The following is a 27,316-nucleotide window of genomic DNA, read 5'->3' on the forward strand; positions in this document are numbered from 1 at the left end:
CCACATCGAGGTCGAACACGGAGGTTCAGTGGGGTCTAACCCCGCAGCCACACCGCTAAAAACACGGTGTTTGGAAACATGCACGCCTTTCTGCTGGACACAGAGGTGGGATTCTCATCCTGACCCTGTGCCCGTGACCTTGCCCGGTGCACCTGCCAGTCTGGTAAGTGAGGCCCGAGCGGATCCTCTCTCCTGCCCCCTGGGAGCGCCGGTTCTGCCGTGTCCACTGCTTTTCCTCGCTCGGGCCCCAGCTGGACCCCGGCTGCCGGCCCCCATGGTGGGTGCCCGCGCCGCCCACGCTCTGTCCCGCCGGCCGGCAGGTCTGTCCCCGGGGCGCCGACCTCTCCAGAATGCTTCCTGTAAACACCTGCCGGAGCGCGCGTGTGCTTCTCCTTCTTCTGTTAACAGACAGAATCTCCGACCTTGAACCCCTGGAGAAACCGACTGGGTCGTTGCCTGTTACTCTCTGACGAGGGCGAGGAAGCCTGTCATCCGGTCCGGCTGGCTGCCCCACGTGGGGTTGCCGCCCCTGGGCCCGTGAGAGTGACCGGCCCCGGGGCGTCCTCCACCTCCTAGCGCGGTTAAGCGCAGGCGTCCCCGTGGCCAAGGGGGCTCTGGGGGCTGCTGTGGGGGGCCCTGCGCTGGGCCTCCTGGAAGCCACCTGCCGTGGACGCCATCCGTGGATGGGGGCTGAGGTCGAGCCACGTGGTGACGCTGTGGGACACTGTCGAGGCGTCAGAGCCACTCCTGCCCCGGGCCTTGTCGGATGCAGCACGGGGGCCTCCCGGGGCACGGGGAGCTGGGGTGTGGCGGGCCACGGCAGGCCACGGCGGGCACAGCCGCGCAGGAAGTGGTGGCACCCGACCACAAGGCCTGGTCACGGCTCTGGACCCGGGGTGGGGGCGCCCGTGTGGCTGTGGGGTCCTCGGGTCCCCACATCACAGTGCAGGCCCTCCAGTCATCAGGGACTTCCCAGCCTCTTCTCAAGTGTTGTGAAGACGCGGCCATCGCGAGGGGCTACCAGGGAGCCCAGGGGCCCCCCTAGCCCAGCAGCCAGAGGACATCCCAGGACCGCAGCTCCCAGCCCCGCGTGTCTTGGTTTGCGGGAGTCCCAGGGACATGTGCTTCCTCACGGGGTGCCAGTGAGGGGAGAGAACCGGGGTGGGCTGTGAGCCGGGTGTGTTGCCGGCTCAGAGAAAGCCGCCCGACCCCCTGGGAGCTGGCCCTCCCGTGTCCTCCACGCAGAGTCTCAGCCCTCAGGGGCCTGGGCTCGGCTGCCAAGGGGCTCAGGTGCGGTTGCCCCAAGGGCCCTGGGGCTCCACGGGCCAGTCTGAAAAGCCTGCTGGCCCCCTCCTGCCGAAGGCTGCTTCTCGGGTTTGAGGCCCCACCTTCTGGACGTGTCCTGAGCCAGGACAGCGGGACTGAGGCAAAGACTGTCCCCTTGGCCCCCCAGTGGCTCCCGCTGCCCGCTGCCCCGACCTCTGGCCACTGTCTCCAGCCTGGGCCCAGCCAGACCATCCTGCGGGGCCGCGGACCCTCCCAGACACCCAGGTCACCGGATGGACCCCCTGTCCCGAGGGGAGGCCCAGAGCACTGGAGGTCCAGGGGACTGAGGTGCGCCGTAAGTGGCACCCGGCTCGGGGCGCGCAGCCGCCGAAAGACGCGGCAAACCCCCATTTCCCGGAGCCCGTGCTGACGCGGGAGAGAAGAACCAGCCTGGGACTGCTGGAGGGAAGGACGTCCGAGAACGGGCAGCATCCGTCCGTGGGAGCATTCGCGGCAAACCCAGAAGAGAAAGGCGTTTCCTTGACTGAACACGAGGCTTGTTCGAAAGCCTTCAGCAGTTACCACACCAAACCGTGAAGCAGAAAACGTCCCCGGGGCCGGAGCCGGAGAGAACGCCTCCCACACCCCATCTCTTCAACATTGTGGGAGACGGAACAGCCGCCCTGTCGTTCGCGGGAGAGACAGGGGCGGACAGAGAGACAGACGGAGAGAGGTGGAGGCAGATAGCCAGAGACGGGCAGAGACAGAGACAGAGGAAGAGGGAGAGATGAGGGGTAAGGATTGGAAGGAAAAAGGGAAAGCAGATTATTCAAACACGGCGTCGTAGAAACCGGGGGAGAATGAACAAAATCCCGAAGATACGACAAAGACGTGAAGGAGAACGTGGGAACCCGGAACAGCGCGCACGCGCGTCATGAAGTCGTGACAGGCGGCAGGCGCGTTGGAGGCAAGCACAGCCCCCAGGTCAGCGGCATGCTGTGCCCCAGAACACGCGCGGAAACCTGCGCGGCCCTGACGAGGGACGAGTGGGCCCCCGGACCGTGCGATGTTAGAGCTTCACGGAGACGCTCACACAGACCAGCTTCCAGGCGGGACGGCCAGTGCCGACCGGCGTGAGACGGGCCGCTGGCGAACTCGTGCCCGCGAGGACCCACGGGCCTGGCCCCCCTGGGCGGCCCCCGCCAGCTTCTGCGTGGGACCTGGCGAGAGGCTGCGAAACTTGCCGGACACGCGACGCGAGGTCACAAGAATGAAGGCAGAGGGGCAGCACGCAAACACTCGGGGGCCCATCCCCAAGAGCCACTTCCCAGCACCACAAGCCAACGGCCAAGTCGCCGTGCGGCTCTGGGGGCGGTCGGGTACGGGGCCTGCGGACGGAGACGGAGGCGTGGCGAAGAGGGCACGGGGCAGGGCGCAGGCGTGACACGCTTGCAGACACAGGAGCAGTGCGGCCAGTTTCCCGGGGACGGAACACACAACGCAAACTAATAAAGGCTGAAGTGGCGGTTAAGGTCAGAACAAAGGAAACCGCCGAGAAAACCGATATGCTGCGAGACTGCACAGAGGATAGGAGTGAGTTCACCAAGGAGCTGTGACAAGCGGAACAAGCGAGACCCAGGACCGAGGACCCAGGATCCAGGACCCAGGACCCAGGATCCAGAGGGCATCTGGCCACAGAAACAGACCACCCGCGGCTGCGGCTGGAGACCTCGATGCTCCTCTCCCCAAAACTGGCAGCAGCAGCAGGAAGACCAGCAAAGATAGAAAGAATCGAACGGCATCACCAACCCCCGGGGAGAAGGGGCGTCTCTGTAACACGGGTCTCGGCCCCGGGAACGTTCCCCAGGGTAGGGGGCACCCCGAGCTGGAAAACAGAGCCTACCCCCGGGGCACAGATGGCCCGTGCGCGCGTGCTCTGACCTCGGCGGCTGAGACGAGGGCCCGGGAGCGGGAAGGCTCCAGGCTCCCAGAAGCGAGCCGGCGGGAGGTGATCCGCGGAGCCCAAAGGGACGCCTCGAAGGGCGAGGTGAAGCGACGGGCGCCGAAGCCAAAGCTTGTGGGACGCGACCGGGCCGGACCGAGCGTGCGGCGAACGGCGGGAGGATCGTGGACAACGTCAGCTCCTTCCTGAAGAACTGGGGGGCAGGGGGGACGGAGCACGACGGCAGGAAGAAGAGACTGAAAAAGCAAAGTGAATGAAATGAAAGTTACCTGAAAGGTCAGTGAAAGGAATAAACGTCAGTCAAGACTGACCAAAAAGGGGGGGAGAAGAGAGAACGGCCACTACCCAGACCGAGGCGGGACGGAGGAAGCCCCGCGAGCCGCCCTCTGCCGAGCGAGTTCGCGAAACCACCGTCCGCCCTGGCTCGCCCCAGGGGACAACCCAGAGACGAGTCCAGCTGCTAAAGCAACAGAACGGACTGTCCGAACCCTTCTAAAGAATGAATCCCCGGGCACAGATGGTCTCATTGCTGAATTCTAGGTCACCTTTAGGGAAAAATGTAGATCGGCTTAACTAAGCTTTTATAGAAAATAGAAGAACAGGGAATAGTTCACAGATCATGACATTCAACCAACACTATCGAGACGTAACTTCACAAGAAAAGAAACCGGCTGTCCCTTATTACTAGAGACACAAAAATTCTCAATAAAATATTGGGAAGTGAAATCCAGAAATATTTAAAAAACATGTACCATGGCCACGTGGGATTTTGGAAATGCAAGGCTGGTTCTAATATTTGAAAATAATGCACTATTTACTTTAAAGGTTTAAAAAGTCTATTTGAGAGCGACAGAGAGAGCACGCTGTGCACGGGGGGTGGGGGGGGGGGCGCGGGCAGGGGCAGGGAGCGAGGGAGAGCGCGTCTCACGCAGACCCCACCGCTGAGGGCTGAGCCCGACGCGGGGCTCGATCCCACAACCTGAGATCCTGACCTGAGCCGAAGTCAGGAGTCAGAGGCTGGAGCTGCTCGGCCACCCAGGCGCCCTGCGTGCTGCCCTGAATTAACAGGCTTTTAAGAAGTTACGATACTGGGGCGCCTGGGTGGCTCGGGCACAGTGGAACATGCTTCCTCCAACAGGCCGTGGGGACAACCCTCAAGGCCACTGTCCTCTTGTTTGGATGAGGCGCCTGGGCGGAGACAAAACAGGGCACCTGCCAGGCCAGGCGGACGGGGTCAGACTGAGGCCAAAGGGGGGTCAGACGAGGTCAGACAGGGGCCAGGTGGGGGTCAGAGGTCAGACAGGAGTCAGTTGGGGGTCAGACACGGGTCAGATGAGGTCAGATGGGGGCCACATGGGGGGGTCAGAGGTCAGAGGGGCCACACGGGGGGCAGATGTGGGTCAATGGGGCCCAGATGGGAGTCAGACGAGGCTTGCCTGTGGGGATGTGAGCTGACCCCAGGACCCCTGGTCTGTCCCTGAGGGTCTGGGAGCCCCGGCTGCTTGAGGGTCTTGGTGACTAACAGGCTTGTGCTGAGCAAACCAGGCGTCAGCTCCGTTTCTCGCCGAGACGAGCCCAGGGTCTGTGTGGCCGTTACCCGCACACGTCCGGAGATCAAAGCCTTTGCCCATTTTAAGCCGACGGCGCGTCCCCTGCTCACTGGAAGGTGACGCTCCGGTGACCACACTTCACCAAGCAAACGGGCAGGCATTCGTGCCCCAGAGCAGGAAACTGGCTCCGGGTTGATTTCAGAACAAGGAGCGGGGCTAACCCGTTGTCCTGTGTCACTGTTCCTGCTGGAAGCCGGCCTTCTCAGTCAGGATGTGGGCAGTCTCCCCATCTGCGCGTCTGACTTAAGCAACAGGTCGTCCTTCCCTTTTGTTCCAAAAGCTCGATAAAAACCAACCAGAGCGTCTGCCAGGTGTTCTCCAAACAGGAAATAGAAGGAGCTGTCTGCCCGGCAGAAAATACAACAACCCGCTATTGACTGGGGGTGGCCGGGTCCCGCCGGCACTCAGCTCTGCCCAGCACACCCGGAAAGGGGGACCGTCCGGCTAGGTCACCCCCCATCATCCCCTGACGTACCCAGTGTTAGCAGCAAGTCCCCAAAGCAGAGTAAAATAAGCCTGCCAGGTGCTCTGCTCCAGCTCACTTTGCCTTAACAACTCAAACTGTGGTTCTTCCCCATCACAGGGGAAGGTGCTCCCGGGGGAACGAGCTCCCAGGGGAACGTGCAGCCAGGGGGAAGGTTCGTGGCGTCCGCTCCCTGGGCGCCTGCAGGAAGTCTGACATGCAAACTCTAGGCTGGCACAGGCTCAATGAAGGTAACGTCTGTGGCTGGAAAGACCACCACCTCAGACGTCACACAGAGAGGGACCCAGCACACCACTCTCACAGGCTGGTCCTCTCTCTTCGGCCCCAGACGCAGCTGGTCCTGTGTACTGGGGGTGTACGCGACACGGGTCCAGGCGGCTGAGGCGGGAGAAACTGAGACACAGCAGGTGCCCGTCTTAAGCTGGGGTCTTTAAAGCTCACAAATCATTATAACATAACATTCTGTTAGACTCGCCAATGACAGCTAACCCAGCCCAGACCCAAGAGAAATGAACCCATTCCAGCCACCTGGGAAAGGAACCTGGGGTAGGGGACACGGCGGGGACAGAAGTGGGGGAGGGACAGACGCTGGCAGCACCACCTATGCTCCAGGGAGGGGGTCTCTGTGCCTGAAGATCTGCCGTCCCAGGTTCCCCAGGCTCTGTGAGGTGCCCAGGGGGAGGGCTGGGAGGGAGTACATGGCTGTAGGACCAGTGGCTGGCGCCCCGTCCAAACGTCCTCACCCTCGTCACTCCTAGTCCTGGTGTCCCGTGCAGCAGCAAAGGTCCGTGGGGGCAGCATGGGCTCAGGTGCGTCCCGTCCCTGGCCCTCAGCAGCTGGGCACACAGGCGACCCTACAGCTAGGCGAAGGGCACAGCCCACCGCCGTCTTAGGGAACTAAATCCAGCGTAAAGGGGCCAGCAGACTGGTTGGCCATTCTCAGGGCCGCTCTGCTGCTCTGGGCAACTGGGAGCAGAGGGATCAGCCCCAGGGGTCCGTGGAGTTACGATCGTGCGTCTCTGTCCCTACGAGGACTGACACAGCCTCTCCGGGAGCAGGCAGCCTGGCCATGGGGCGCACGCGAGGCTGGGCTCCTGTCCCCCTGCCCCTGGCACCGGGAAAGCGCGGGGCTCACACGTGCCAGGACCCAGGCCAGCTGGAGCGGCCGGAGCCAGCTGTGGGCACCGCCACCCAGCAAACTGCCGACAACCAGGAAACGGCCCGAGTCTCCGAAAATCTCGAAGAGCAAACAAAACACCAACTGTGCCGGGCCACTGGCGAACCCTGACCCGAGGGGCTGAGAGAGAGCCTCCTTTTTTTTAGGGTCGCGGGCAGACCGAGTCTGCGCTCCGGGAACCAGGGGACTCCGCAGCGTGGCCAAGTGACCTGGCCTCATGGAGCTGTCAGAGAAGGAAGGTTCCCGGACACAAATGAGAAATCACGGAGGACGGAGGGCATCTGACCACGGGGGATAAGGCAGGGGGTAGAGACAGAAAGGAGCCAGTCGTGGACTTGACCCAGCCATCCCGAGGGGACATGTTCAGCCAAAAATGACAACTCTGGAAAATAGGGAAAAAAAGTTTCCAGAAATGAACATTCGGTAAGCTGGTAAGGAAGGAGCGTCCAGTCATCGGTGGAGACGGGAGAGAAGGTTTCAGTCACCAACTGCCACCGAGGGGAGAGACCCGAGGGGAAACGGCAGCGGAGCTCCTCGGGAACGACAGTCGGGGGCAGGGAAGAAAGAATTCCCCGGAAGGTGACAACGAAGGGTCACAGAGGGCTCTCCAGACCCAAGTGGCGGCAAGGGCGAGGCTGAAGAAAGGCTCCAGGAGAAGCGGCAGCTCACGTGATCGGCCACGGTCTCCCGTCGCGGGTCGTAGGTCCGGGCGAACTTGGGAGACGGGAGCGGGAGGCCGGCTGCCCTAAGTGACGGCCTACGGCGACAGAGCTGTCCGCTCACGGGCGACTCGTGGAGGGACGGAAGAATCCTGGCCAAACGATGGTGGCACATGACAGAGAACACAGGTTTCCAATCACGAATGGGACCTCACTTGACAGAGAAGGTTTCTGGCCCTAAATGAGAACTCACAGGAGAGAGAAGGTCACATCTGTGGTAAGTTGTAGGTCTCGGCCCTGTGGTCTGCGGGGACAAGCGGGACGAGGGAGCACGGCACTCGGGCTGCCTGCTGTGCCTCGAGAGCCGGAGACCTCCCTCTCCCACCCGGGAGTCTTGAGTTTCCCGCCAGCATCCACGAAACGTGTTTGCTCTTAACTGACCCCGGAGGAGGGACCAGTCCTTTCTCCTGACAGGGACTCTGCCAATGGGCCATCTTTGCTCCAGTGGCCCCGTTGGCTGACAAAGCCCAAACCATCCAGTCTTCTTGGCATGTGAAGGCTCCCATGCCCAGTCCTGCTTCCTCCCCGGTGGGTGTGCCCCTGCCTGCGGGGGACGGCGCTCGGCCGGCAGGGACAGAGGAGGCTGAGTGTCACCTGCACTTGAGCCGTGGGATGCACTGGCCGGAACCGTCTGTGAAGTGCTTGGAGGAATGACAAACGCAAGGACAGAGGCAGGGGAGGGTCATTACTGCATGCAGAAGGGAGAGCTGAGAGTGCCGACAGCAACCGCGAAGGAGCCTGAGGCCCAGAGAGTGTCCGGACACTCAGGAAAGCACAGCTCGTGCGGCAGAGCAGAGAATTCTGTGGTCAAGCAGCTGGACTCAACACAGCCGAGTGTTCTGTTGAGACACCAACGTTCGGGGCCCTGGGGGGATCCCAGACCGCGACCCAGGACAGAGCATCTGCGTGAACGGCCCCGACTGAAACTCCCCAGGCTCGTCGGGCCTTCTGAGCCAGCAGCAGTGGCCCCGGAACTAGGGTGAAACGGCACAAGCCAGCTGGAGACCTGCCGGGCCCCCGGGGGAGGGCAGACATCACACCCGAGGACCCACGAGACAGAGCTGCCGAGGGAGCCGTGGACGGACTCCGGGATGTCACCGGGGGGCCAGAGGCAAGAACAGGTCTGTGACTCAGGACTTCCGGTGTGTCCTCGGGACCCGGGGCTGGATCTCCCAGCAAAGAGCCAAGGGATGAGCAAACCCACCGCGTTGGAGCCCTTAGAGGCCTGGAGAAGCCCAGTGGGACCACGTAGAGCCACGGCAGCCAAGGAAGGGGTGGGTGGGCGCCGGCCTGTGCCGGGAGGGGCCGGGCACTCATAGGGGCCGCCGGCATCTCCCAGCTGTGTGTGTCGTTGGGAATGAAACAGCACGTTCTACGTGGGGCCCCTGCGTGGCGGGAGAGCCGGAGAAAACCTCGGAACTGACCCCCACCCCGACAGCTTACTGAAACCAACAGCATGCGGTAGGGAAGGGCACAGCGGAGCGACCGTCCGCTCTGTCCATTCACTGCCTGGTCCTTTGAAGGCCAGAACCCGCGGGGTCTGTGGACTCCCTCGGGCTTGGCCAAGGGACGCGCTGGCCTGGTCCCCACAGCTGTGTCAGGCATGGCGTCATGCCTACAGCGGTCTGTGGTGCCTCAGGTCCACGGCTCATGTCCCCTGACTTGGAGGACTCCGGAGAGGCTCCAGAAGGTGGTCACACACACGCTGCCTTGCCGGTGTGGTGCTCCCTCTCCCACGTTCAATCTCACGGCCCCCGTGGGCTCCTGGGGACAGCACTCGGCCTGTTTCACCAGTGAGGAGTGGGCTGCCTGCCACAGGACAGCCCCTCTCCCAGCCTGCACCCACGCCCACGGGGGCACCTAGCCACGCTCAGTGAGAAGCATCCTGGGGGGAGGGGGGTTGGCCACCGCCCACAAAATGCCCACGACAGCCTGTGCTGGGGAGGAGCCCAGGGCCTGTGTCCCCTGTCAGGGGCCCAGGTGTGACCCCCTCCTCACACCCTGGCCACCCATCTCCAGCAGGCCCCTCGGGATGGCCAGGTGGGTGGGAGGGCCCACAGCCCTTCTCCTTACGTGCGCCGAGTGAACTAGGCCCCAAGGAGGCACGACAGGCACCCGTGCTCCCGTGGCCCCCTCCCCACACACAGCCCGAGGCACAGACATGCCCCTGGACACACGTGGCGCACGCAGAGGTCGAGGGAGGGGGCCACCAGGCCTGGCAGGGTTGACGGCCTCTGCTAAGCACTAGGTAGGCCCCGGGGGCCCCGCCTGGCCCACCGCACGGGACAGTGCTGCCCTCTAGGGGCCCACGGGCAGACGCAGCAGAGCCACCCAAGCAACCCCACTTCCTGGGAAATGGGTCTTGGTCCCGTGGACTTCCCCACCCTTAGAGCTCGTCCTCCACCCGCAGGGCCTGGCTCTAGGGCCGCACCCCCACCTAGTCTGTCCCTCTAGGCTTCTCCTCCCCCTGCCTGTCTCCCTCACCCTGTTTCTCCACCCGTCGGCACCAGCCTGGTCCCTGCCCCTTCCTTCCATCTGGGCACCTGGATATCAGGCGTTTCAGTAGCAAACTCACGAGATGACATTGTCTCAGGCTCCCCCAGTCCCAGAGTGTCTTCTCCCGACCGTGGTGCCTGCAGACTCCACTTCTACCCCCACTGCAGGGTTTCATGGAAATCACAGACTCAGGCTCTGGTCTCCAACAGGAGTGGGGCCAGGGTCCGAACCCAGCTCTTGGCGTCCCACACAATGGGACGGTCCCTTCTTACACCCGAGAGCACGGAACAGGCTGAAAGCTAAATAATCGTGCGGAGAACGTTTCAATAAAATTCAGGGCACTGGGGAGGGATAAGAAAATCAGAACGAGAAAATTCTCGGGGAAAAGTTTTAATACTTAAGTTCTGTAACAAAAGATAACATGTTCCTGAAAAACGTATATAAACCACGAACATCAAAGCTTAGCAACAGACAACCCCAAATACAACCACCCACGAGACACATCGATCAGCCAGTGTACACGGCTACCGTGACCCCAAACTCGCACCGCGGGAACCTCGCTGAACGTACAAAACGACAGGCAGAAGTGCCACGTGCTGTGGCGTGTGGCAGATGCCAGGGCGGTGGCCCGCGGTCACCCGGACGCCGAGGCTGCCCCTTTCTCACAAATAGCACCACGACTGATTATCAGGAAAAGTGTTCTACCTGGAATTTTTTTCTCAATTTCTAAAACATAGGAACAGGGTTTCTTTACTCATTAGCCTCTGAAACGTGTACCGGACGCAAGACAAGGTCAGGTCAGAAAGCTGCCTTCTGTCTTCAGCGAGGCCGACGTTCTTAATGCCAGGGTTACGTTATTATTTAAGGCGATAAGGTTTCCCTTTTGTTTCTTAATTATCTACGGTAATTGCCCTTTTCAAGCATTTATCAGCATTTTCTACCCAACGGACCAGACACAGGATGGAATGAGCACATCGGGACAGTTCTTTACAGGAGGGCAAAACGCAAATTACCATCCTTCCCAACCATGGAAGTGACAGGCTGCTGGTCTTAAAAACAGGTAAATACAGCACACTTCTTGGAACACCACTTAGCCTCGCGGGCTTCTGGCCCGTAGACTGCGGCCGGATGCTGGAGACTCCCGGCAGCTGCTGCTCTGAGTGGACACGTCACTTGCTGGTCGCGCTCAGAAAGCCACGGGCGGAGAGCTCAGCTCAAATGCAAGACGAGAGCTTCTTCCTTTCTTCAAACTGCTTGTCCACCGCCAGGGACAGGGCCTGCAGGAAGCCCTCGATGGTGACGGTGGGGGCCTGGAATGAGACACGGGCACGTGGGCTGTCCTGGCTCCGGTGGGGCCGCTGGCGGCACCCCCCGTGCGCAGACAGCAGCAGGGGCACGGGCCCAGCACAGGGCAAGCGGGGCGCCGCTGAGGGGCCGCTGTGTGCGAGCAGCCTCGGGGGGGCCAGGGAGGGCCCGGGGAGGGCTCTCCGCGAGCCCCAGGGGCTGTGTGAGGCCCCAGCAGGCCGAGTCCTCCTCCTACCCAGGAGCCCACCACTTAGGCACGGAGACAAATTGGGTTCCCACCCACATTCTGTGCGGCTCCCAGTGAGGACACAGCCTGTCCCACAGAGCAGTGGTGGGGACAGTGGAGTGCGGGAAGTGGGGAAGGCTGCGGGGACTCACCTGGATGAACAGTGCGTGAGCCAGGAAAGGGAGTTTTCTTAGGACGCGGCCGCTGAGACCCTCACTCTTCCTGTGAACGGAGCCGTGTTTGGGGACAGTTTCAGGCCAGTTTCCCTCATCTCTGAATGTCCCTTCCCCTACGGCTGGTCTCTCCCAGTCTTCAGTGGCTGTCCTAGTGCGCCCCCAGCCTCAGAGCGCACGCACGACACGGCGGGCACGTGGCCAGCAGCGTGGCTCCCCCAGGGACCAGGCTGGCCCGCATCAGTTTCCGTGTCAGTGTCTGAACTGCCCTCCCTGCCCATCCCAACCAGTTTAAATCTCTTCAACAGATGATCCCAAAAATAATCTGTTCTTCAGGCTATCCGGAAGGTTCAAGACCTTCCACGAGCCTCACAGCCGCAGAATGACGTTCAAAGCCTCTGGTCAGAACGCCGCCTGGAGGCCGCCTGCCACCCGCTGGTCTCTGCGGTAAGACCCGGCCGGGGACCCCCGCACACACGGCACCGTGGCGCTCCCCGTCTCTCTCCCATTTATCCAAATTCTGACCTTGGAGACTCTGTTCCATCTCCACACCTCCCTCCTCACGCTCCTGGGCACCCACGCCATCTGAGAGGCAACAGTGCCGCCGGCTGTGGCCCCTGCACGCCAGCGGCCGTACCCAGGGTGCCGGGGGCCCTGGGCTCTCCGTTACTCCCCGGAGCCCCAAGCGTAGTGCTCTGAGGTCAGCACCGAGACAGAAGCTTCCGCTCTTTTCTTCCTGCACGTTTGTACAACTTGAATAAGGACCATTTAAGGAATCACCAGTGTGTCAAGACAGCCTCAACGCAAATGTCTTCTCTTTTCAGAGAGAAGCGCAGCACCGTTTTCTGTTTTCTAAAGCCGCCTCTGGGAGGGCAGCTGCCCCCCACCCTCTGGCCAGGAACCCGGGGCCGGGGTGGTGGAGGGCTCTCGAAGCCCTCCCGGCACGTATGGGACACATGCCTCCGGCACCAATTCCCTGTCCTGCGACCCCGCACCGCTAGCCCAGGCTGCTCCGGTCAGCTACAACCGCCCGCCACCGCGACAGACGCGCTTCTCCAGGTACAGACACGAAGTCAATTCACACCTTGAAATTTCACTCAAAAGGAGACTCAACTTTGACACGTTGTTTTCGATGAAGCCGATCATCTCCAGCTCCCGGAGGGTCAGCAGCTGCTGGCGGGGGTATATGATCTGACACTGGGGACAGAGACACGGTGTCAGGGCCGGGCCCGCCGGGCAGAGTGCACACCGTCAGCCACGGGGACAGTCCCCAGAGAGCAGGCAGCCATGTCCCCTCTCACAGAAACACAGGCACAGAAGGCCCGGACACAGGCCGCTCCCTCTCGCTCATACACGCGCCCCCGCTCCCTCCAACGCAGATAAGGAGGCAAATGACAAAACACATCTCAGAGACGGGTGGCGACCCAGCCTCTCCGTGTTCTCGGTCAAGATGTGTCTTCACGTGTCAGGAAAAGGAGGGCCGTGGAGGGGCTGAGGCCGGCCAGGTAATGGGTTTCAGTGATTCAGTACAGCCCGTGGAGCAGAGTCGGGCCCAGGAACCAGGACTCCGCCTGCGTTTCAAGGACAGTCGCCGCTTGATGTTTTTAAGATCAGACTGTTGTGTGGGGCAACGGCACAGCCCAAGGCTGGATCTGGGCCCCGAGTTCCTGCCCAGGCCACGTGTCTGCATGTGGGACACTCTGCCAAGGGGCCATGTTCACAGGTCAGGGTGCTCAGTGACCGCTACCAAATGACCTCGAACATGAACTCTTTCGACTCAGAAACCAGGAAAGGACACAAAGAACAAATGGCTTTCTCTGTACATTCTGGAGGTTTGGTGAAGGCTGTGGGTAACTTTAAAAGACAAGGTTTGTGTGGGAGAACTCTCAGTTTTCTAGTGACACTGCCTCAGACTCCCTCAGACTCCCTGCGACTGCCCCCCACCCTTCCCAGCGACACAGGCCACCCAGGCGCACACCAGAACTGCCAGGTCCTGACAGAGAGTGGGCCAGTCACGAGCGACAGCTGTCAGGACTGGCCAAATCTGCACTACGTCATCGGACATCTGAATTTCCTGTAAACCACCTAAGAAACAACACCCACCCCACACGCTGAGCTCCCACAAAGAGTCTGTTACGTTTGGCTAAACATGAGAACGTCTCCTGGATGCAAGGCCCAGTGCGAGCACGACCGCTGGCAGGATCCCATCACGCTAACTTCTCGGCAGTCATGCTTTCGGGAGTTCTCTCGGGACCCCGAATCAAAGCTCCACGGGGCCCCTCCCTTTCTCCACGCCACCAAACAGTGGGATGGGACGCAGCTGCCACGACCAGCTCTCCCACCCCCGTCACAAGCTGTGTCATCTGCGCGGAGGACATCAGGGCCCCAGCTCCACGAGGCCAGGCAGCGGTCAAGCCCACCCTCACCTCCTGGTTAGAGAGACACCAGCACCACCACCACGTACGTCCCGCCTGCCGGCCAGCTCGCTCCCTGCATAATTCCCGGACTCCACGGTGTGAGCAGCGTGAACCCCACAGCAGGTACCTTCTGCCTTGAGCCCGCTGTGCCCAGTGCCAGAGCTCTTAGCGCCCGGGCACATGGCCCATCCCTGCTGAAGTCGTTCACACGAGACCGACTGTGAGTGTTATTGTGCTCACAGCTGCTGTCAGAAAACAGGACCAAAGGCACATTAACACTGCACCCAATGACAGCCTGTAAATGACCACCTCCTCAGGATGAACTTCCTAGCAACTAGGACCTCCAGCCCGGATGACCTCCCTGTGAGCTATGACCTCCAGCCTGGATGACCTCCCTGTAAGCTACGACCTCCAGCCCGGATGACCTCCCTGTGAGCTATGACCTCCAGCCCGGATGACCTCCTTGTGAACTATGACCCCCAGTCAGGTATTCCTGTGAGCTACGACCTCCAGCCCGGATGACCTCCCTGTGAGCTATGACCTCCAGCCCGGATGACCTCCCTGTGAGCTACGACCTCCAGCCCGGATGACCTCCCTCCCTGTGAGCTACAACCTCCAGCCTGGATGACCTCCCTGTGAGCTACGACCTCTAGCCTGGATGACCTCCCTCCCTGTGAGCTATGACCTCCAGCCCGGATGACCTCCCTGTGAGCTATGACCTCTAGCCTGGATGACCTCCCTCCGTGTGAGCTACAACCTCCAGCCTGGATGACCTCCCTGTGAGCTATGATCTCCAGCCCGGATGACCTCCCTGTGAGCTACGACCTCCAGCCCGGATGACCTCCCTGTGAGCTATGACCTCCAGCCCGGATGACCTCCCTCCCTGTGAGCTATGACCTCCAGCCCGGATGACCTCCCTGTGAGCTACGACCTCCAGCCCGGATGACCTCCCTCCCTGTGAGCTATGATCTCCAGCCCGGATGACCTCCCTGTGAGCTACGACCTCCAGCCCGGATGACCTCCCTCCCTGTGAGCTATGACCTCCAGCCCGGATGACCTCCCTGTGAGCTACGACCTCCAGCCCGGATGACCTCCCTCCCTGTGAGCTACGACCTCCAGCCTGGATGACCTCCCTCCCTGTGAGCTACGACCTCCAGTCAGGTCTCCCTGTGGACCAGCACATGCCGGCAGGCTGCTGCAGCCGTACCCCCGCCCCCCACTCATCCCTTGCAGACCGGTAGACCAAATGGTCATAATTATCGTTTTGTGCCAAAAGAACATGAATACTGAGTCGGCGGCCAGAGTTTCAACTTAACAGCTCCGCCCGCCAGGAAGAGCCGCAGCTTTCGGCCAGAGACCGCAGCGCCACGCGCGGGGGCCCCTCTACGTCGCAGTGAGCCATTCTCAGCTGCGTCAGGGAGGGCAAAACCAGGAAAACGGCAGCGAGAGGAGTGAGGAGACACCCAGCACCTTCATCAGTTCTTCCAAGCAGGAGAGGTAGATTTTGAAGATGGCTGCCGCAGAGGGCGGTCCGATGTACTGCCTGATGTCGGCCCTGTCCACGAAGGCCACGTCGATCCTCTCCGTGATGTTGGAAGTGGTCAGAATCACCACGTTGCTGTGCCTAAGGGTAGAAGAGCGTGGGTCAGCCCCCAACCGCCTCCGTGACTCCCTCGCGCGCTCTGTCCCGTGAAGCTTCCGGCGTTCGGCCAGCGTCCTAGCCGGCTACAAGGTCTTCCGAGGCTCGCACCTGAGTGTCTGTGGGATCCCCAACTCCCACCAGGCTCTCCTGGCTGCAACACAGTGCACCAAGCAGGCCCTGTGCTCCTCAGCCTTCCAGAAAGTTCTCCTAGACTCCCACTTCCTTGTTCCCTCCCCTCCCTCAACCGTGGTGTAACTCTGACTCGCGTGCAGAGTCCCGATGGCCGCATCAGACTGCCGGGGCGGCCCTGGTGACCGCTCTGCACGCGGCTCTCGCGCCCCCTGCGCTGCGGAGCTGAACTGCTGATCCCGGTCACCAGCGGCTTTCCCCTTTAGCTTCTAAGCTCTGGGCGAGAGCGCGCGGCTACCTCGTCTGCTCACTGACGTGCACCAGCACAGAGCAGGCCCAAGGCACCCTGGGGAGCACGCTTCCCAGCCCAGGGGGCTCAGGGGCGGGGATGCAGCAGGGCTCCCGTGGGGCCCGTGGTGGGCGCACACACAGGCCGCAGGAAGCTACCTGGCTGGGGGGAGCCCCCAGAAGGGCCAGGTTTTACCCAGTGTCTGGCAACAGGTGCACAGCACAGGGTGAGCAGGAGTGAGCCAAGGAGGATTGGGGAGTGCAGGGGTCTTAGGAGTCCAGGGCGTCCCAGCCACACAGAGGCAGGCCTGGAAAGGCCATCTTGAGGAGGCTGGACAGGCAGCGTGAAGGGGGACAGGAAAGTACGAGGGAAACCAGAGGCCCACGTGTCTCCCTCCCCTCCTGAGCCCACAGGGGCTGGCAACAGGGAGGGGCTGGGCTCGAGCAGGGGGTGCATGACGAGGCCGTCACTGCAGCAGGAACCCTGGAAATGGGGGCTTCGGAGCTGAACGACTGCCCTGGGGGTGTGCCGGACACCTGGTCCGGTTGGCCCCGCAGGCCTCGGACGGGTGAGCAACAGAGGAGGGGAGAAGGCCAGGCACGGGCCGCCCAGGCCGCCCGAAGAGATGAGAGGAGCGGCCGCTGGCAGACACTGAGGTGGTCTGGGAGTGGAGGCAGGGGAGCGACTGCCAGGGGTCAGACGCCATAGGAACCTCCGGCGAGAGCGCGGCCCGCCGGCGAAGGAGGCGCAGGAGCAGGAACCCGGAGGAGGAGCACGGGCGGCGCCGGCAGCGGAGGCGGGGCTGGGCGGCAGCGGAGCGGGAGCAAGTGGCCCCCGCGGCCACCCCGAGAGCCGCGTCCGGGGACATCGGAGCCTCTCGGTGGTGAAACTACACCAAAGGCCTGGGGGAACGGCCCTTAGCAAGTTCAGTTCCCTGTGAGTCCGCATGCAGCGAGCTCACTTCCAAGCGCTGCGCTGGGGTCCGGCACCCTCGATGCAGGACGGCACCCCAGGACTAACTGTGAGAGCTGCGAGCAGTGGAGCGGCCGGCGAAACGCTGCAGAGGACGCAGAGGGGCTCTGGTTTGGACACCGCTTCCTTGTGAGTCAGCTTACTAGGAGTCACGCCTCAAAGCGGGGCCAGCCGAGGCCACACCGACCACAGGCTCCGGACCTGCAAGGCTGGGCTGTGCCACAGGGAGTCCGGGCCCACGAAGGGCGTGCAGGTGACGCCCACCTGCCCATCGCAGCCCTTCAGCGCCAACAAGCTTGCGCGGGGCGAGTTTCACTCCCTGTCCCGTGCTTCTCTGCGGCACGCGAGTTTCTGGCACAAGCAAGTTCTGTGCTACGATTTCAGTAGTTCAAAGTCCTGAACTGCTACGGGTCGCAGCGGGCACACACACCGTCTCAGGCGGGCCGAGGCAGAGCAGACTTGGCGGCAGCCGAGCTTCCAGTCAGAGGAGCCGGAAAGAAGGTCTCGTGTGCAAGCGCCTCCCACCCTCGCGCAGCTTCTCACGCGAGGCCCCCGGGTCAGCATTACCTCTTGATCTGATCGATCTGGGTCAGGACGGCATTGACCACACGTATGGCGTCCGAAGGCTCGGTACCGGCCCTGCAGGCGTTGCGGGCAGCCGTGAGGCTCTCCACCTGTGGGGGTGGGACAACAGGTGGGACAGGGCAGCGCCTGGCCCCACGGGCCGCCGGCAGCCGCACCGACCAAGCTTGCGGGGAGCAAACGACGGGGTGTGCTTGAGCCCGCGGTGCCAGAAGCCGGTCGGGCGGGAGGCCGAGGGCGAGCGCGTGGCGGGATGGGGTGCTGGGCAGAGGCCGGGCTCAGCCAGGGCTGGGATTTGCTTCAGCCAGAGGCGTGATGGCCAGATGCACATACCTCGTCAATCAGCACAAACACCAGGGCGTCCTTGTCGTCGATCAAGTCCTGAATCTTCTGGAACATCTTCGTTACCAGCTTGCCGCTCTGGAAGCAGAACACCCCTCTAGTGGCGGCTTGCACTCGTCAGGCTGCCTGGTGCTCACACGCACCCGTGGTCCCCACCCAGCCACGGTCTGGGCCCACTGTCTCCGGACGGCCCCAGGAGAAACCCTGAACCCAGGAAGCCAGGGCCGCACGGGAGGAGGCCAAGCCACACGCCGCCTTGCCCTGTTCCACGCGCAGGGACAGCGCGCCTGAACCCGCACCAGCTTAGCTCCAGGCCGCTTCGCACAGGCGTCTCCCACTTGGCGTACTTCCTCCTTCCCCGCCGTCCCATGACCAGGAACAAGACGGGTCAGACGCAAACACACAGCCAGCAGGCATGTGCCTTACGAGTGCTCCCTGTCCTGGCTCACCGCCCACCAGACGGATCTCCTGACACAGCGGCCCGGGTGACGTTCCACGCCGAGGGGCACCTACAACGTCACCTGGGCCAAACGGCACGATTCTAAGACAGCAAGGTGGCTCAGGGCCCCGAGGGCGTGCTCAGCTGAGGCTGCGGCCCTTGCTAGAGTGAGGGTTCCCTCCCCGAGGGAAAGCTGAGTGTCTGTCCTACCCGAAAGTACGGCTGTGACCAGCAGAGGACCCTCTCAGGCCTCACACTATTCCCAGGGGACCGCTTAGTTCCGGAACTTCCCCCTGACCCTGAAGTCAGCCACACTGTCACGTGGGACCTATTTCCCACGTTCTCAGAGGAAAGTTGGCCCGTACAGGGGGCCCCGTCCACCCGCATGGCTGGCGAGCCTGCAAAGCAGAAATCACGCCGGTACTTACTTCCGAGAACCACTTGGAAAAGAGACTATGGCTGTTTATTTCAATTAGCTGGCCGTACCGGTACCTGGGAGGAGAAAACAGAGTTAAGACGGTCGGTTCACAAATCGGGTACCCCCGGGGCAACCGCTCCTTCTTCAGCACGGCCCGCTCACTGGTTAGGTCGCGCTACCTAGCGGGGCTCCAGGTAATGGTGAGTGACCTCAAGACAACGCGAGGGCTCAAGTAATTATGAAAATCTACTGGCGTGCAGCCGGTGGTCCGGAGCGAAGCGAACGCAGGCTTCTGAGTAACACCTTCATTTGAACCAGAGCGCGAGTAAACCCTCTCACTTCTAACCTACCCGTAATCCACAGCCCTAACGCGGTGAGAAGAACCAACAGCAGCAACCAGGCAGGCAAAACAAATCGTAGTCGTCGTGAGTCTTTTGGATGGAGCCGCACGTGCTCTCTCCTTCTTCTCTAAAACCGCCACGAGCCGGACAATCCGTTTCCCAGCACACAATGACGTCCTGAGCCTGGGGGTGCCCAGACGCCCCGAGGCAGGCTCAGCACATGCGGTCGGAAACGCGCGCACGAAGGGAGGCCGGGGCAGAAGGGAAGCCGGGGCACGAAGGGAGGCCGGGGCAGAAGGGAAGCCGGGGCACGAAGGGAGGCCGGGGCAGAAGGGAGGCCGGGGCAGAAGGGAAGCTGAGCCAGGTCCTCGGCACAACGGAAGTCCACACGAGGAAAATCATCATTCTCAAACCATCACAGTTGGCTTTCCGTTTGCTAATTCTTTTTCCAAAAGAGGGAAGGGGAGAGACAACCTAACGAAATCAAGATCGGGTCGAATATTACCGTTTGATTCTAAAGCCTTTTGACGAGAGGAGCATCGAAGGCTCGCTAAGGTTTCTTTTCAGTTTCTAAGCCAAAAACTAAATGCGCGTTTTCAGATGTGCTTTAGAGAGTGGTGCTTCTTGTAGTAACACGCTCAGCCTCTGCTGTCTTGAGAAACCGCCCCAAGAGATCTTTAAAACGCGGTGCATTTCAGGAGGTCCGGACAAGCCCAGCTGCCAAGCACAGACTAGGGCACGGAAGCACAAGCGTAGACACAGAGCAGTTTCCAACGCAAAAGCCTCCAGGGGACGCGTCCGAAAAGCAGCGTGATAGAGTAACATGTGCCTCACTGAGTCTCTCCTCTGAAGTCACACTGAGCAACAAGCGCCGAGCAACCCTCCGCATCAACCAGAAAATGAGACAAAAATCACAACGGTGTTTGGAAGGGACCGGCTGGCAGGCACGGACGACTGTCACCCCACACGGGACGTGACGGAGCCCTGCAGCTGCTTGGGCTCTCTGCCTGCGGTCCCTTCCGACCACAACTCCCGACACGTGTGCAGCCACTGCGCCAACGTGTGGACCCAGAGGCCCGAGTGCAAGGAGCCTGAGGCCGTGGAGGTTGCAGGTAAGCTCGAGGGGACGCAGAGACGCAGGAAGAAAACTCCAGCAACCGCCTCGGGGCCCTTCCGGGTCTTGGCTGAACACTCAGGCACGTGACAAAACGGAAATCCCATGAGGCTGGAGAGCCGTGAGCTGCACGGTTCCTGGTGTTCGCAGCTGGGAAGCTCCCGTTCCCAAGGGCCAAAGTGGACGGGACCCGCTCTGACTGGGGCGCTCATGGAGGTCCCGGAAGGGCCTCACTTCCGCCTTCAGCGTAGAGCCCCCTCCGGCTTAAAAACGCACCGGGTCGCCGGAATGCCCAGCAGGACGCAAGCCAACAGAACCAAGGTCTGCATTCAACTGGAGCTTCGCTGACCGGACGAGAAGCTGAGACGGACCCCGAGGCAGGAGAGCCACCGACAGCAGAGACTCGGAACCGACAGCGACGGGACTAGCACGGAAGAGGCGACACCACCGCTGCTCGCCCGCTCGAACGCTTCGGCAAGCGCAAGGCGTCGGAGAATGGGAAAGTATACAAGGAAGCGAGCGGGACCTTCAGAAGTGGACAGGTGTTGCCGGACAGAATTAAAAGCGGATCAGAGGGGCGCCTGGGTGGCTCAGTCGTTGGGCGTCCGCCTTGGGCTCAAGTCATGGTCCTGGGATCAAGCCCTACACGGGGCTCCCTGCTCGGTGGGGAGCCTGCTCCTCCCTCCCCCATCCTCCCTGCTCACGTTCTCTCTCTCTCGCTGTGTCCCTCTGCCAAATAAATAAAATCTTTAAAAAAAAAAGATTAGATATTTCGGAAAATGGCTCAAAATGGAACAAAAAATTTTTAGAATTCAGGTTCTAGACCTGAAAAGACCAAAACCCACAATCAGTGGCCTGGGGAACATCAGGCGATTGAACACGCACGTAAACGGGTCCCGAGGAAGCGGGGGCGGGGGCTGAAGCACCAGCCACGTGGCGTCTAGCGCGAGGAGCCAGCCCGAGCTCCGGAAGAGACAGACCCACCCTGAGAGGCTCAGGCCCTCCTTTCCCAGGCGACACAGCAAGGACCGTCAGCAAGAGCAGCGAGCATCCCAAGCGGCATCCCAGCGTCCCGTCCCTGAGAGCAGAAACGCGTCACCAGAAAGACCACGTGCTCGCCGTAAAGCAAGCGCCCCCAGCTCAAGAAGCCTGAGCCCCTAACTCGGCACTGCCGGGCACAGAGCCGGCACTTCACCTGACTCGGAGGACAGCGACTCCGTACAGAGCCAAGGGAAATCGCGAAAAAGTAAAACACCTCTGGGCCACAAACGAGAAGCCATCAGTCCTGCCGCTCTCCTTCCTCGGATTATCAGACGTTACCTGCTCGAGAGCCTAATGGTCAGCTTCTGGGCTAAGGCTTTACACAGGGAGGTCTTTCCAGTTCCCGGAGGACCTGCAACAGAACCGAGAACGTGTTAAGCCTGCGTGGTAACAGGTGTCTTCGGACAGGCCGCCACGCTCCGGCCGGCACACACGGCAGGCAGCAGGACTCGGCGCTACAGACGCTGGTCCCCGAGCGCTGCGGACTCACGAAGTACCCCCGCGGCGTGAACGCCGGCCGACACGAGCAACACGCTTCGCAGGTCTTTCCCTTTTCCTCCTAGTCTGGTCTCAGCTCCCACGCCCCCGACACAGCATCGCCTCCTGGCACAGAGGTCCCCTCGGCATCCCGAGCGAGCACTCTATCTCCTGGTCGGCAGCGTCACCGACACCCTCGCCGTCCCCACGTGTCCTCTAAAAAACCCACTGAGACCTTGTGAGAGGTCCAACGCCTCTCACAATAGTCACTTCCCCCGGGCCCACGCTACACCAGAACGGCAGCGGGTGGGGGCCCCTGCCCCGTGGGCCACGTGGCAGAGTCTGGCGGTGGCTGACTGGACACGCAGGCACCTTCGCTCCGATTTTCTGCGCACACTCTCGATAATTAAAACAACGACAACACGTAACCACGGCGGAGGAGAAAACGTGCTATCCCGCCGGTTGAATACTACTGGTCGCCTGCTCAGAACGGAGGAAGACAGCGTGCGGAGCAGGGGGCACGGCGGCCTGCAGCGGAACCGGGGAAGGAGCTAGCTACTTCGCACCCCCGCTTCACTGCGGGGCTCTCTCGACTGCCTTCTAACCAGCGACATTAAGGACAAACCCAGGTTTTCTTTGGAGAGGATTCAATAGAGCATGGTTGTCACGCTTTGTGGCCATAAAGCTCCAAAGATGCTACAAAGAAGCGCGAGGCGATGTCGGCCTCAAGGCTTGTAGGAACCCTTGTGCATTAGGCAGTTACTTGACACGTTGGAAGATACCGTAGAGAAGTCACAAGGCGGCGACGGGGGGCGGCCAAGTGAAGGCTCGAGAGCAAGGGGAGCTGTTCTGGCTTCCCAGGGAGGGACACTCTAGGACAGCTCCGGCTGCATCAGAACACAACGGTGACTCCTCAAAGGCCGGCGGGACATGCACAGAGGCCCCCGATCACATCTGTCTTGTTTAAGGAACAACCCCCCCGCGCTTTACCGTGCAGCAGCACCACCCGGTTCCAGGCGATGAGGTTGCTGTCGACGTTCTTGTCTGAGAACAGCAAAGTTGTCATCACGTAATCCAGGAGCTGCGTGAAGACGGGTGGATGCAGTTGCCGGTGCTGACGGGGCAGAGGCCCCCAGCGGAGACGCTGCTGGAGCCTGTGCCCGAGGAGGGGCATTGGCACTGGGCCGCCCCTCAGAAGCTGCCCGCAGCACGGCGGGCAGACGCCTCCTAAGAAACTCACGACGTGAGAACAGGCTGGCTGCTACTACCGTTTAATTAAAAATAAAGGGCGACACGAGGGCCACTCTCCCTAAAAGCGTCAAGATCGTACAAAATGACGAGACTTGGCACGTGCTAATGTCTCGTGCCTCGGGGACAACACAGCAGGGGGCAAGTGGCAGCACTGGGGCCCTGGACAGCGGCCACGACTGTTCTCGCAGCCTGGGGGGGCTGCGGGATGGACCTCCAGGGTCCCCCGCAGCACGCAGGACCCTTCCCCTTGAGGGGGCTCCGACGAGCTGGTGCTCAGACAGCCCGCCTGCTCCCTCTGCCCCCTGGCCCTTCCTCTCCAGGCATGATGGGGTCCTAAGAGCACAGTCCGATCACACTTGTCTCACACCAGGCACCTTTCTCCCCACAGGGACCAGCTCTGCTGGGGAGCAACCCTAGAGGACAGGTATGCAGGACACGGGCTGCTGCTGGGCCCGAGTTCCCAGAGCCTATTTGAGTCAGAGGGTGCCAAGATGCTGGAGAAGACAGTGCGGGTCCCACCTCCAACAAGCAGCCCTCTTAGGAAACGGCACAAACGACTTACATGAGATTTGACTTCCACATCATATACCAGGCTGTCCCAAAGCCCGTGGAATTCAGCTGGGAGAGAATAAAACACAAACCTGGTTTTAGGAAAACAGGCATTGCACTGGCCCCAGAGGTCTGCTCTGAGCCACTGACACCCTCCACTGCTCCACACGTGGCCGGCTCAGACTCTCGTTACAGGCAAATTAAATTTTTAAATTTTTTCTTAATATTGGAGTTTTTTTTTTTTTTTAAGATTTTTAAATTTATTTGACAAACAGAGATCACACGTAGGCAGAGAGGCAGGCAGAGAGAGAGGGGGAAAGCAGGCTCCCCGCTGAGCAGAGAGCCCGATGCGGGACTCGATCCCAGGACCCTGGGATCATGACCCGAGCCGAAGGCAGAGGCTTAACCCACTGAGCCACCCAGGTGCCCCTATAATTGTGGTTTTAATTTGCATTTCTCTGATGCCTCATAATGCTGAATACCTTTCTGTATTCTTTTAATTATTACTTTTTAAGATTTTACTCACTTATTTGAGCAAAAGAATGAAAGAGAAAGGCCGAGCATGAGGGGGGAGGGGCAGAGGGGGAAGCAGGCTCCCTTCTGAGCAGGGAGCCCGATGCGGGGCTCGATCCCAAGACCCTGAGACCATGACCTGGGCCGAAGGCAGAGGCTTAACCCACTGAGCCACCCAGGCATCCTGTATTTGAGTTCTTCTTAAAATTAAAGACGCTAAGTAATTACCAGTCACATAACTTTTGACAGATAATTAAATGGAGAACAGAGACAGTTTCCACTCACGTTACCACACATAATTACCTCTGGGGACCCACGCTTCTGCCATGAGCACAGACCCAGACCCACCACTCTCCCCGCCAGCCAGTACTTGGGCAGGGCAGCGAAAGGTCGAGACCAGCTGTCAGGACCTCAGACACAGCCCCAAGGACTGGCTTCACCCCAGGACTCCACCTGCTAGAACATGGCAAAACCCTTGGGGAAGCAAAGGGAAGGCAGGAGGAAGGAGTGGCCCGGCAGGCGATCGGCTGGGCAGGAAAAGAACACTTTCTTCTTTTTCTCAGTTAGCACCGTCTTAGAGGGCCCTGCCTGAAGGAACAGTCTTACAGTGGAGATCTCCACGTTCCTCTTTTGCGATACGCTTTCCATCTCACAAGAAATGAGACGTGCCGAAAGCCTCCAAAACAGATGGACCAACACAAAGTCCTTAGCTAACGGGCTTGGAGAGCCCAGGCCGCACGCCGACGTCTGCCCTCGTGTCTCGGGTGTGGCCCGCCCGCCCTCACTGTCACACACCTGCAGGCAGGACCCAGTGGCTGGCCGCAGGGATGTTCTCCGTCTCCTCCTCCAGAGTCTCACTGCTGGGGCCGCCCTCGTTCAGCTGGAAGACGTGGAGCGCGACTGTGCAGGCGCCCAGGTCGATGGGCTATGGCGAGAAGGGACACCAAATAAATCCCCACAAACTGCAAACAACTCGCCCCTGATTCTAGCCATCCAACTTAGATGGTAACGTCCAAAAACAAAGATCAAACACGCACAACGTCAGAAACCAGTTCCTAGATCAGGTACAAAAATCTCTGGTGCTCAGATTTAGTATTAGTCTTTCTTAAATACTCCCCCTCTCTATCCAAGAAAGGACTTTATCGTTATTTGTAATCATGAAAGTCACGTGCTTGTTGAAAAATACAAAAAATACGGAACGAAGAACACCAAAGCCCCCACGTTCAACCTCACCCACATTTTGGTCTAGGACGTTACCACCCGTATTGGCCCGCAGAGGTCTCCGAGTGCGCCGTCCCGTCAGTAGGGCTCGGAAACGTTTTCTGCCCGCAGACAGGGACCTAGCGCGTGCTTTCCCACAGCCCTGCCGCATGGGGTGGACGGAGCACTCCCTTAGCCAAAGTCTGACTGATGGATAACCAAGATACTCCAAACCACCAGCTTCCATTAATGATATATGTAAAACACGACTCATGTTATCTTTATAAAATTACACAATTGCTGTTAAGATTCTCCTAGGTGAACCCACAGAGTCCAAACTGAAAGCGTTAAGATGTCTAATGGTTCTGGTTAACCCGTGCTTCCTCCGTCTGCGGAAAGCTCTTCTGCTCCCTTCAGGCTGGCCAAAACGGGGACGGACAAAGCTGACTAAGCCACCAGCGTTAGTCCCAGTGCATGAACGGAGAGGCCCACCTCGCATGCACAATTTCAGTGCCAAAGCAATTCTTCCAAACGCACTCTTTACGAGACACGAACCACGGAGATACCGGTGATGCATCTTCCTGAGACAGATACTGGGGTTGTTCTCAAAGGGACAGAAACACCCCGACGTACCCACCCTGTCACAGAGCTGGTGGCGAGGCAGTCCACAGGGTGGGCCAGAGGAAGACTTCTAGAAGGAAAGCCCCTCTCTCTGCAGCTGTAGCTCCGTGCCTCCTATGGCCCTACGCTCCCGGAGCATGCCAGACAGTCGCTGACCTCAAGTACAGGGAGCTGGCGGAGGTGGGGGGGGTCTCGGCAGCAGAGCCCACCACCCCACTGCCTGCAGCTGGCCTCTGCTTCCATCGGTCCCCCGACTGTGCCGTGGGCGCCCTGACGCGGGGGTGCATCTACTCCCAGCACCTGGCCTTTCCCAGAGCCGGTGCTCGTCTGACGAGCCGACAGATAAATCAGCCGGTTTCTGACAACAGACCGGCAAAGCAGCAAGTACACATTCGAGATACGTCTTTGTTTTCGTGCTTTCTCAGAGGGAAAGTCTGCTCCCAACGTGCGGCCTGAACGCACCCAGGAACCCGAGACCAAGACCGCACACACCACGGATGGAGCCAGCCAGGAGCCCTCCGCACAGTGGACCAGGTACCTGTGGATCTTTCGCCTTCAACTCCGTGTCAACGATGGCCACGGACTGCACGTTTCTGGTCAGAAAAGGCTCATCGAACTCGGTCCACGTGTAGTCTCCAAACACGATGTTATGTCTGTTGAGCAGCTTCCTGACGCTCTGCTTTATGTCTTCCTTCTTCGCGGTGCTGGGGACAGTGGGCAGGAAGACCAACGCTCAGCTCGGCGCGGGACTGGAGCCCGAAGTGCTCCGACTCACGCTGGCCGAGACCGCAAGGCAGCAATGGCTCCGGCTCCACCAGCTGACCAGAAGGTGGGTCAGCACTCCCAGTGCCCCGGACCAGGCCTGGAGGGTGAGTCGCACACCCATGGTGCCCGGACCCGGTGCCGACGGCAGGCGGGCACTCAGGGCCAGGCACGGACAGTGGCTCGGGACCGGGCGGGGGCCGGGCGGGGACGGTGGGCCGCCACTCGGAATCTGACGACCCTGAGGACAAACCCCCCGAGAGCCCGGGACGTCCTGGCTTAGGAGCCCGAGGCCTGGGACGCTCCTGGGGAAACCCTGAGGCTCTCAGGGCGGCACGGAGGCTTCCAGGACTCCCGCTGGCCCTGGGACCCCGGCTCCCTCCTCACTGCGACCCTCGGCGCCCCGGACCGCGCCCCGGGGGCAGGCAGCTCCGGGAGGGTCTCCCCCCGCGGCTCCCGTCGGGCGTGGCGAGCCGCCGCGGCCCCCGGCCCCCGCCCCGGCGCTCACCTGCCGCCGCGCTGGTGCACCTCCACGTGCACGGTCGGCGCCTCGGCCACGCACGGCAGCGCCTGCTTCAGGTCGCCCACGGCCTCGTCCATGCCGCCGCCGCCGCCGCCGCCGCCGCCGCCCGGGCCGCTCCCGCCTCCCGCTCCCGCCTCCCGCTCGCCCGCCCGCGCTCGAAAGTGCCGCGCGCCGCCCCCTGACCCGGAAGCGCTGCGCGCCGGCGCGGCGGGGCGAGGCGACTTCCGGGCGGGGCGACTTCCGGCCGCGGCGCCTGCTTCCGGCGCGGCGCGGCG

At 61.2% G+C, this 27,316-nt stretch overlaps 1 protein-coding gene across 1 annotated transcript; it reads right to left on the bottom strand.

Annotated features, from left to right (window-relative positions):
- Positions 1–10,091: 10,091 nt before the first annotated feature.
- TRIP13 (thyroid hormone receptor interactor 13) lies at positions 10,092–27,167 on the bottom strand. Its single transcript, XM_080804460.1, has 13 exons — positions 27,027–27,167; positions 26,295–26,460; positions 24,731–24,860; positions 23,436–23,491; positions 22,613–22,703; positions 21,425–21,497; positions 18,660–18,723; positions 17,784–17,870; positions 17,436–17,542; positions 15,307–15,460; positions 12,504–12,616; positions 11,399–11,468; positions 10,092–11,025 (listed from the first exon to the last, which is right to left on the bottom strand). Exons 1-13 carry the CDS (start codon positions 27,116–27,118, stop codon positions 10,930–10,932), a joined length of 1,299 nt encoding a protein of 432 aa, XP_080660586.1. The 5' UTR covers positions 27,119–27,167; the 3' UTR covers positions 10,092–10,929.
- Between the last annotated feature and the right edge of the window lie 149 nt (positions 27,168–27,316).

This window comes from Martes martes (genome assembly GCF_963455335.1).
Source record: "Martes martes genome assembly, chromosome: 5".
NCBI lineage: Eukaryota > Metazoa > Chordata > Mammalia > Carnivora > Mustelidae > Martes > Martes martes.

Excerpts from the sequence above, each read along its gene's own strand:
- TRIP13 (XM_080804460.1), bottom strand. The coding sequence starts at position 27,118 with ATGGACGAGGCCGTGGGCGACCTGAAGCAGGCGCTGCCGTGCGTGGCC. Across the intron at positions 23,492-24,730 it reads CCACTGGGTCCTGCCTGCAG|CTGAATTCCACGGGCTTTGG; the intron begins GTGTGTGACAGT and ends ATTCTCTCCCAG. Across the intron at positions 15,461-17,435 it reads CAGATCGATCAGATCAAGAG|GCACAGCAACGTGGTGATTC; the intron begins GTAATGCTGACC and ends TTCTACCCTTAG.